This window comes from Chanos chanos, chromosome 6 (assembly GCF_902362185.1).
Source record: "Chanos chanos chromosome 6, fChaCha1.1, whole genome shotgun sequence".
NCBI classification, from domain to species: Eukaryota; Metazoa; Chordata; class Actinopteri; order Gonorynchiformes; family Chanidae; genus Chanos; species Chanos chanos.
In genome coordinates, this window is record NC_044500.1 from 20390471 (window position 1) to 20401408 (window position 10938).

General features: G+C 40.6%; 1 protein-coding gene across 3 annotated transcripts in view; it reads right to left on the reverse strand.

Annotated features, from left to right (window-relative positions):
* The window catches only part of msi2b (musashi RNA-binding protein 2b), a 204590-nt gene extending 194055 nt beyond the window's left edge, over nt 1-10535 (reverse strand). For all 3 annotated transcript variants that reach the window (XM_030776712.1, XM_030776714.1, XM_030776713.1), the window contains exons 1-5: nt 10349-10535; nt 9987-10027; nt 9647-9728; nt 9060-9144; nt 3803-3844 (exon numbers count right to left, since the gene is read on the reverse strand). In XM_030776712.1, coding sequence (XP_030632572.1) covers nt 3803-3844; nt 9060-9144; nt 9647-9728; nt 9987-10027; nt 10349-10410 — 312 coding nt within the window. In that variant the 5' untranslated portion in view covers nt 10411-10535. The remainder of the gene's footprint in view (nt 1-3802; nt 3845-9059; nt 9145-9646; nt 9729-9986; nt 10028-10348) is intronic.
* Nucleotides 10536-10938: the final 403 nt, after the last annotated feature.

The following is a 10938-nucleotide window of genomic DNA, read 5'->3' on the forward strand; positions in this document are numbered from 1 at the left end:
AAAGAGGTTTGTAGGGAACTCTCGGAGCAGCTCCTCTCACCTGGAAAGTGAGAGGCAGCCGCCAGATAGAGGCCTTAGTACTTCACGCCACATCACCTATGGACTTCATTAAAAACTTGGCGCCGAGTTTTCACACCCCGCTATGTGCAACGCACCGCACCCCCCCCCCCCCCCCCCCCCCCCCCCCCTTCGAATGCTCATCATGGGTCACAGCAACTCAGCTGTTTTATTAGTACGTGAGGGGAAAATATTTTTATACAAAACGAGGGGGCGTGAGCAATATTGCGAGAGAGATATGGTAAAATTAAATGGTAAAAAATCAGAGACAGTTAAACTCGTTTCCAGCCATGACACGCTACCTCTGACAGTCCCATGCTAGGCTGTTGTAAAAGCAGGAGTGTTGGAACTGCAGTTCAGAGCGCGGCGTCGGCAGAGGTGTTGTTTTGACAGCTCTCACGGCGGTAGAAATGCCAGAACATCTCAGCTCAGACTCGCAATGTGTTCAATGCATAACTGGAGGATCTTACTTTACAGTGCTCCGAGCCATGTCCCTCTCATTTTTCCTGTTTCAAGACCGGCAAACACTGAAAGTTAAGCTCAATTTTTTTGTCGATAATACCACTCATTTAGCTAATTATGGTTCCTGACATAACAGTGGATAGTAATTCTCTAATGAGCCGTCCGCTTCAGAGCAGATAATAGCTATTCTTTTTCCTTAAACCGCAAACTCAACAGAGCTCTAGTGTTTGCTCTCAGCAAAAAAATGACAATAAGGTCCAGAATTAGTGGAAGAAAGCCAGAGAATTGTAGAAAACATCCAAGGGATTCGCACAGCTACCAAGTCTCTTCCATGCTGAGATTAATTGGCACGTATTCCAGAGAGTCCAATACCAAAGAAGTTTTCTGAGCCAAAATCATTTTGGTCCCCGCCTGTGTAAACATCAACAGGTTTCCTGCTTACATTGCTCTAATTGACTAAGACAACATGTTGTTTCACTTATCTACGACCTTCAATAACAAATACAAAAGGTTAAATCTCAACATAGATTGCATCTCTTCCAAATCACAATCACAGCATGAATTTCTTTAATGCAAAGGGGCCAGCCGTCTCTTAATTACAACACCTTCAACAAGATTAGAACAAGTATGTTTGAGAGCAGATGTATATCCACTTCATGGCACGAGCATTTCATTTCACATTGCAGTGAGTGGAACACAGCTACCACCTCCTATGGAGTGACCGCTGGCTAACAATGGAATGTTGAAAAAATCTCTCTATGTAAAGCAAAGCGGTAAAAAATAAAGGGGAAAAAGACTCATGTGAGATTAATGTGAGTGAAATCAAGCACGTTTTTTTCCCCACTCTTGTTCCTAATGATCATGTAGTAATGCAAAGTAATGATCTGAAACATGATATCCAAATTACAGCCCTGTCATCATGCCCATGAAATATAGCCAAGGAGACGTCACATTGGACCGATTCAACTCGTCTGGAAATCACTGTCACTGCCTCATGCATTCACACACATAAGAAGCTTCTGGAAGAAAAAAAAAAAAAGACACATGGCAACAGTGCAGTTCTGGGGATAAAAGTCCTGTTTATCCTGAGACATATTAAAATGAAATGATTGTTTCCGCCATATGATATGAAATGACTGGGTTAAGCAGTACTGCTTGAGTTAATGAGAGAGGGTTTTTTCTGTCTTAGGGACAATAACGGACGCGGAGGATACATCTCAAGTGGTCACAGCACCAGTATCAATTAAAGTCTTGTTGAGACACGCCGAGATCTGCAGTGGAGATGTGGTGTACAACAGCAATGCCAATAAGAGCATCGGTAAGGGCAATCTTGTCCTCGTTCGGCCGTAAACATCTCTCCCGTTATAAATAATAATCACAAAAAGAAAAACCTCTATGCCTCCTCTTGCCTTTTTTCTGTCTATTTCTTAAACAGAGAACAAAACGCCCTTGGAGCAGTAATGCAACACCAGAATAACCATTTTTTATTTCTATATTTATTTATTTTTTAAATGTATTTCATTCTCCTCCAATATCGCACGGTTCACACATCTCCGGTTCTCTTGATTAGAGGAGAGGGCAGCAATTCATTTGCATAAAACTTATTATGCACTGGTTTAGTTAACTCAGAGAATGAGAGAGTACCTACGGGCAGTGAGCTAACTGCGCCTAGAAACTGGCCGCATTAATGCTTCCATTCATTCAGGATGCATGCAGAGCCAAAAACCAGCATTAGGCCTGGGGCCTTGAGGCCTGCTATTTGGACCAGTGTGTGGTTGGCATGTGCATTCGCAAAGAGTGCGTCATTTCTCCTCCATTGATTTCCTCCTCTGGACAGTCCGGAAAGTTCTTTATTTCAATTAGCAAGACAAGTGTGCTGTGGACACCTGCCACCCCTCTCTCTCTGCACTAAAAAGTGGGTAACAGTTTCTGGCTTACAGAGGAGGCCAGAAGGAATCCCTACACAGCCCTGAACAGCCTTAAAGGGCAAGAGACGTCTGTTCCACAGACCAAAACTGGGACACTGAGCATGGCTGACAGTGCAGTCTGATGTCTAATACCTCCAAGGGTATTTACTGCCAGCGAGGCTGACGTAAATTAAAGTTAGATACTTACATTTGAAAACAAAGGCCATCGCTACTCAACTCAATAAAAATCACAAATTTATGTACCCTCAGAGTTGCTTTTCACACAACGAGAGAAAAAACACGTCTTCATACGGCTGTGAGATCTGAACACAGCCCTGTGTATGTATGTGGGGTTTATTTTGTGTGTGTGTGTGTGTGTGTGTGTGTTTTATACTCCCTGGGCTGAAACGAGCACGAGCCATTTTGCCACTAATGAGGCTGCAGCTTCAGCAAGAGATTCATCTCGATGTTTGCTGTAACCTTCAGACTCCCCCAGAGTGTCACAATTCCTTATTTAAACCCATAAACAGGTTTTAAAGCAGTACACAGTGTTAAGATCTTTAAACAGCACTCATATAAATCCACACAGACGACCAATGCCTAGCTCTGGCCCACATCCGCACCGAGTCCCAAGTCCTTCTTCTCACAAAAGTCACAAAGGTTTGGACTCATGTACATCTTTCACAGTTTTAATTTGTGTAAACAGAAACTTTGATCCTGTGCGTGTATCTGTGAGAAACGGTTACTGTTTCCAGAACAGGTCGACTGATGAACGACGGTTTTTGGTTTCTCGGCGGCCCATGGGCGAAACTCTCAAGGTTGCGTGAGCTAAGGCTTAGAGCTTTCCACTGGCAAATCTTCATTTGAAACTAGAGCAAACAAAGGCCTTTTTTGTGCCAAAACACAAGAGGCAAATCCACACACAGAGGCCACACTGTTAAAGCAGCTACACGCCACTCACCATCATTATATCACCAAGCAAGTCAATCTTCCATATTCCTTTTACAAACAGCACTGTGGACTAGATCCTGCTCATTAATGTCAAAAGGATCCCAAAAAACCCTTATGCATTCTCAGAATAACCAAAAACATTCTCAGGAATTAAGCCGTGGTTTTCATGACACCAACAGGCCAACCAGAGATGTGCTATGGTATTTTTTGGTTTGTCCAAATGAATGGATTTTTGTTTACAGAGAACCTAAAATGACTGCTGAAATCTGGCACCAAACGTCTCCTTCTCACAAAACCTGCAAACCCAGCAAAGACCAAATACACAAGGATATAAAAAGATTTAACTTCAAAACAAGTGAATGTAAAAAAAAAAAGAAAGAAGGAGAAGAAGAAGAAAAGAAAGTAAGAGGGTATCCTGCTCTTACCTTGGGTTGAGCGCGTCTAGGGAAGGCAACTTTAGGATCAATCTGAGGAGAGAGAGAAGACTGAGTAAGAGACAGACAGGCTTTCCACAGATATAAAGCAATTCTCTCAAAACTATCCCCTATTGTTTGACACAGAACCCAGTCACAGCTACATGTCACATTTTTCCCTTCATCTATAACACTGTAAAGCTTTATAGTGTCCACCTCAGCCAGCACACCTCAGAGAACACCGTTTCAGTAGTCAGTGTATATACAGTCACTATATAAAATTATTATATTGTGTGTAAAATTACATTATGTGGGATTACATTAACTACATAAGGCATAAATTCATACAGACTGTCTAAATTTGGGTGTTTTACAACATAGATTTGTAAGTATTGTGTAATTATGCAGGTACACAGGGTTTATGGTGTAAAAATGAATCGGGAAATTCATGCTCGTCACAGTAAACAGCATTCAGTGCCTTTAGGGAAGTCAAACTGACATAAAGGAGTTTGTATTAGTGAGAACTCCAGCCCTAGGAAGTCCTGGAGATTCAACAGAGGGCATGCGATCAATATATCCACAACCTGCTCTTCCCCTCGGGGATTATCCTCATTATTGGTGACTTTCCTCGCCACAGTTATTCCAAGAATAAAGGACAACATCCTGAGTCAAACCCGTTTTTATGCCTCCCTCATATCAACTCTCAGTGACACAGTCAGTGGATTAGGTTTATCATAACTCTCAATAAATCATTACTTCACTTATTCCACGAAGATATGAACAGCACTCCTTTCACATCAGCGACTCTGGGTGATATTTCTTTGCGGGGAGAAAAAAAATAATCATCAGGTAATATGAATAAGCCTGATTCCTCTATTTTTTTCATTAAAAAGACGGAGCAATATCCTCAGTGAAATAATAATAACATCAGTGATAATAAGCATTCATGTTCCAGAGATCTTATTGATCTTCAGTAAGCGCGTAGTTTGAGCTGTGTTTACTGCATGTCTTGAGAATTGCAAATATTTTCTAACATTATTCAGGTGTGCTGCAGGGGCAAACATTTAAAGACCAAACATTTTCAGACGATAGCGAGTAAAGCTTTGTGCATTTGCAGAACGGCTGAATGTCGAGACGCCCGTCTGTTTTCTTCACTCATTTATTTTCTCACGTCACTCTGGGTTACCCTAAGTAGCTTCACTCAGTGGCAGAACCTGTGCGGCTTCTCACTCAGACGAAATTAAAACTCCATGAATATGAACAAACAACATGTCAGGAGCGTGTTTCTACACCACGAGAAACGACAGAACACAGGAGACGCCATGGCCACCAAATGTTAAAGCGTTTTGAGGAAACTGAGTTAGAGACAGTGCGCTTAACTGGGACACAACTGGTGTATAAGACTAATTCACAGCTCTGCGAAAAAGACTGGTCAAATTTAAAAATAACATATAAAGAGACTGGTCAAGATTACCAAAAAAAAAAAAAAAAAACCCTGATCAGGATTCTTTCTGATGATATTTTTGTGGAAACTGTCACAGCACTAATACAAAGCCTTGTGAAAGCAAATAGCACGGTCATGGTTTGTTCATGCCTGGGCGTGAGACGGTGAAAACACAGCTTCTCCAGCCACATAAAACACTGCAGCTCATCTATGTAATATTACATAGCGACATACAACATCTCTCACCACTGCTTCCGTCTGTTTGCTACTTTGATACAAAATAAAAATGAAATGGTTTGTTTGTTTGTTTGGTACTTTACAAAATAAAAACGGAATGGCAAGAAGTGAGAGTGTGCAAATGGAAAAAAAAAGAAATAAACATGTTTCAGAGAACAAGAAAAAGAAATTAAAAAAAACACTCTGGTAAATAAATTAATTTGGTGGGAATGGAAGGGCTACGTAGCACAGTTTAAAGACTGTATCAGGGAAGAATTACGCCGTTTTGTCATACTCTAATTCATCCAGAAAAGTGTTTAATCTAAAACAGATTGCTTTTAGAGAGCACTACAGCAGGCAAATAATTGTCAACACACAATACAATTTTCACTCCTGGTCCTTTCAGCCACAGCTTATGTAACCATTTTTAATCAAATATGAAATATTAAAGTATGTCAATAACTTCTCTTCAGGTTAGCACTTACGCCAATTCTCATATCCTGATGAAATCTGAAATTGCTAAAAGTTAACAACTCATATTGCTAGAACCAAAAAGAAAAAAAAAAGACAAAAGAATTGAAAGCAATATCTTCCTAACAGCATAGCATTTGGGAAATGCATATCAAAAAAAAAAACCTGACAAATCAGTTGTTTTAATGAGATGCCAACAATTTCTATTTCAGTCAGACTGATGAAGTTGGCTGATTAAGAGTGACTGAGAGGAGCTCAGAGTGAGAGAGAACTTCGTTCTGCATGCCAGCAGGACGTTGGACATAAAAAAAAAAGTGTAAAAATGTTTTTTTGTTGTTGTTGTTGTTGTTGTTACTCCCCCTGTGAGAAACATCCAGAGTGTCCTTTGGGTTTAGAGGCCAGTTCTGAGTTTCCTCAGTCCTTAGCAAGCACAGTCTGTCACATGTCCAAAGCAACTTCTGTCCAGTCCAAGCCAGATCTGTGTGTTTCACCTTTTTTCCAGCAGGGTCATGCATCAGTGAAAGCCATTCAGCTGCAACTCTCACACTCACACACACACACCACGTATGCCATCACAATCCACTGGGAAAACAGCTAATCCCACCCATACCAACCTGCACTGTTCAACTCTCAAACCTCAATCCTTTTTCAGACAAGCTGTTCCAAAGCAGTCCAAATGTCAAACCTTGACCCACTTGTTCTTTTTCTTTAAAAAAAAAAAAACTTCCATACATGTAGAGCAATTACGTAACGTACACTGGCCCAATTCTGAAGCATGCGCTCAGCTGACACAATGACTCAAAAACATTCAATCGTTTTTCACTGCCCCTTTCTTTCTTTTTTATTTTTTTTACTATCGACACACATTTATTTCAGACTACACTGACAAATTTGATGTTAAAGTAATACACGCAACAAGGCAAGAACATCTTTCAGTCAAGGAGGCATTTCTTATACACTCTGTAACCATTCCCATAGTCACAACCATAACCTCACATTAATGTACGGTTAGAGGAATGCTATTAAAAAGCTGTTGTCATTTGTGGCACGAAACCATTTAACAGGTTAATCTGCTGCTGGCTGAACCAGTTACATAATCTTATTTCGTCTGATCAACCAAAAGCAAGACGCCCTGCTTCATCTTGTTCTTAATGCATTTCTGTTCATCCAACAAAGAACAAAAACAAATGCACTGATGACCGGTGGTCATTCCCATGGTCACTTTGCCCTTTGACAACAGGACAGTGTGTTCATACCCATACCAATTCCTTAAGATCCTAATTATTCACAGGAAGGGTTTTTCTAAGCAAACATTTCCTTCAGCTTGAATCTGGGAAATAAACAATTGAACAGTCTGGCTATTTTGATAGATAACAGAGTAGATTTGTACCCGTGGACTGAACCAAAAGTTTCAATACTTGCACAGACTTTCTGTCGGACTAATAAATCACATAAATTGTGCAACTGTGAAACGACAGAGAGTTTCTCTGCATTTCCTCCAGCGACTGTGGGTTTTTTCAAATGTAAGCGTTCACCAACATTTTATCCATTGATATCGTTCTGTGAAAACAACACTGGGCTGTTTGTTTTGAAGTCCAGCCGTGGAAGAGAAAAATCTCTCTCGCAAAGCTGTCTGACGCAGCTCAGACTCCAGCCTTGAAAAACTTCATGTAGTCATGAAAAACACAGTCATATGTTTATATGTATGCTTAATTTCCACCAGATTAACTTCAATTTATCTGATCCCCAAAAGCTCCAACTGAAGGATTAGATATCAGAAGTTGACTACAATAAACCAGAAAAATTCATTTTACAGCTAAAAGCTAAAAAATGGTTTAGTTTATATTCTGTTTATCTGAACCCGTTAATCATATTCTGGAGAGATACGGAGTAATTTGGACTCTGATTTCAGTGTGCTCCTCTTAGCTAAACTCACCCTCCATCCACTAGTCGAAATAGTCGAAGCACTTAGACACTGTTGATGCTGTTCTGATGCACGATAACTGTCTATAATTTAAATAAAACAAGCAATCATTGTCATAGTATTGTCTGAATTTCACTGTTATTGTGGAAGAACGGCACGGTAGCTTATATTTTCAATTGCTACACATAAAACACACTAAGAACTCTGAACATCTTTTGCAAAAATTATAATTCTTTATTCTTTATTTTAAAGTCGTGCAACACTTCAGCAAAAATCACTGACAAGATTTTACATTTTTAACAGTGAATGTGTTTGTGTGTGAGTGTGTGTCAGTGAGTGAGTGAGTGAGTGAGTGAAGGCGGGGGGAGGGGGGGAGAGACCTTAATATGTTCTGTGTGCAGAATGATCAATAATTTGAAGTTCACTTCTCAACATTTCTCTTACAGAATATGACAGTGTGAATGTCTTTTCAGGCAATAGATAGATACAAGGGTAATTAACATGACAATAAGGATAAGCAGGCTCAGAATAACTGCATATAAAATCAAGCCGTAAAGTTATGACAATCTCATATACATGGGCCAGTGTTTAAAAATATCAGTAACACATAAATGATATAAATTTTTAAGCACAGCTTTTTGTCACCACGCTGCCCCTACTTCGGCAATAGTTCGATAAAGATTAAATTATCATCCTTATAGAAATCATGGGGGAAAAAATGTGTTAAAGTGCGATGACACACAAACGTTCAGTTAAAATCACTGTAGCGAAAGCAATCATTTGGACTGTTATGTGCGTGTGATCGGATTCACTTAGAACACAAAACATTCAAAAATGTCGAGCTAACGACACATTCGGAGTTTCTTTAAAAGACAAAAGGCAAGAAATAAGCAATACCGCCACAAAAGTCCTTCATATACTTGTACCGGTCACAAACTTAACATCACATCTGCCGTATGTTCTTGGTCTCACAAATGTGGAATAACGGATAGTACGGAGGGGGTTAAACTCTTTCCAGGCATGCGGATAAGAACTGGTCTCCAAAGCTTAATTACTTCGCTACTTATTTGAGTCAAGTGCGTATTGCAGTGTGAATGGTAGGCTGCAATGAAAATGACAAGGAGTGTGCACACTCCGAAACATGATGATACACGAGGGTTGACATCTATTTCAAAAGTCATTTCAAAAGACACCAGCAAAAGCAAGAAACGTACCGTTTTTGAGTCTAATTCGTGGTGAGGTTGAGCTAAGACTTTATCTACACTCGCCGCATCCGCAAACGTAACGAACCCAAATCCCCTGGGAAAAAAAACACAAACACAGTAATCACATTTAGAGCACAGAGTGGGAGGAGCTTCAACATCACTGCATGTCATAAGTTAAATGAATACGAATATACATTTTAACAGGTTCGGTTTAATTTTGTCCGTTTTGAAATCAGGTCATAACTCTGGTTGATCTGACCTCGCACACATTTTCGAGTAATTCAAAACAGCATAATAGTCGGGCTATTACTTTTCAAGGCGAAGAGAACCGGCGGGAAAGCATATCGTAAAATCGTATATTAAAGGACTGCACAGATTTCATCAACATTTTCGCGAACAGCAAACATCATCCTGTTAAGTCCGCAGTCAATGTCAAACTGAATTACCGTTGCAAAATCGCTAACTCAAATGGCTCGTAAAAGCGCATCGCAAGATGCTTGCTCGGTTACTGATATTCTTATAACGGACAAAAACAGAACCTTTAACTATAAAAACCATGAGAAAGTAATGGAATAAAACAAATCCGAGCGTGTTACCTGGAGCGTTTCGTTGTGGGATCTCTCATCACCATACATTCTCTGATTTCCCCGAATTTACTAAAATAGTCTCTAAGGCTGTCTGTAAAGAAAGCAAAAGATATATTAGAAATTTACATCTGTTTCGTTATCAAACAAGAAGAGTTTACACGTCTCCTTGATGCACACAGGGGTCGAATAGAGGACTTCAAATGATTGGAAATCAAAATAACCTTGCGCGCACAGCGTATCCCATACTGCACACCACACTCCGTATATTCTAACTGCCACGGACAGGCTGTGTCGGCAACACAACACAATCTCACAAAGCGACTCGGTTGAGTGCAAATGATTCTCTTACCTGGTGAAGTTTGCCAGCTGAGGCCACCGATAAACATTTTACTGTAAGAAGAAAACATAGCAGAAGTGAGTCCAGATGTCAGATCGGCCATTTTGACGTGTAGCTAAGTACTTAGCTAGCCACTAAAAAAACGAGCTAAACGAAGGCAGAGCAGCAGCAAGAGAGCTGTTTTACTTAGCCCAGCAAGCTATCTTGTAAAGGGGCAGGCCCGCACGGTAATATAATCAAAGAAAGGTGTAGTTGAGCGAACCCGGAAGGCTACTAAAATGATACTGCAATAATCAAAACAGTTTCAAGCTTTTTACTAAACACCGGAATAAAACGAATAAAACTTAAGTGGCGTCCGTCGTTCGCTGTCTTACCCCGGGTCGTGTTGTGAATCATTAGGGCTTCCAGATGTGGCTTGGCTCCCGTCTCCCTCCATTGCTAACCCAACTACAGTCAGCAACTAACACACACTGTCACTGCAAAAGCTACTCGAAGCCCCGCTAAGAGAATATTACTGAGCCGGGAATGCTATCGTCACACGTGGGATCAGCTCAGCTTGGCTCCCTCCCCCTCCCTTGACCCACATGGGGCGGAGAGGGGGCTCGTCACCTAACCAATTCCATTGACGTCATTAAGTTTACCCCGCCCCCTTTGAGCTGAGACAACTGTGCTGATTTTTTTTTTAAATGCGCCTATGGGGAGCACGAGGCAAGGGAATCATTACGTCACCGATAATACCAATAGAAATCCATTCCTATTAGTGTTCGCCTCTCCTTGACGCTTTGTCTCATTACGCACGGTACACGATATTTGTCCAACGAGTTCACAGCATATCTTTATGCCTAAATGTCATTTCAACCAAGCCATTATTTATTTCAGTTATGACAGTTTACGAGGACTAATTCCTCACAGATTTTTTTTCAGTTGACCTAAATTTGGCGAACTCTCTCGGTTTATGGATGTT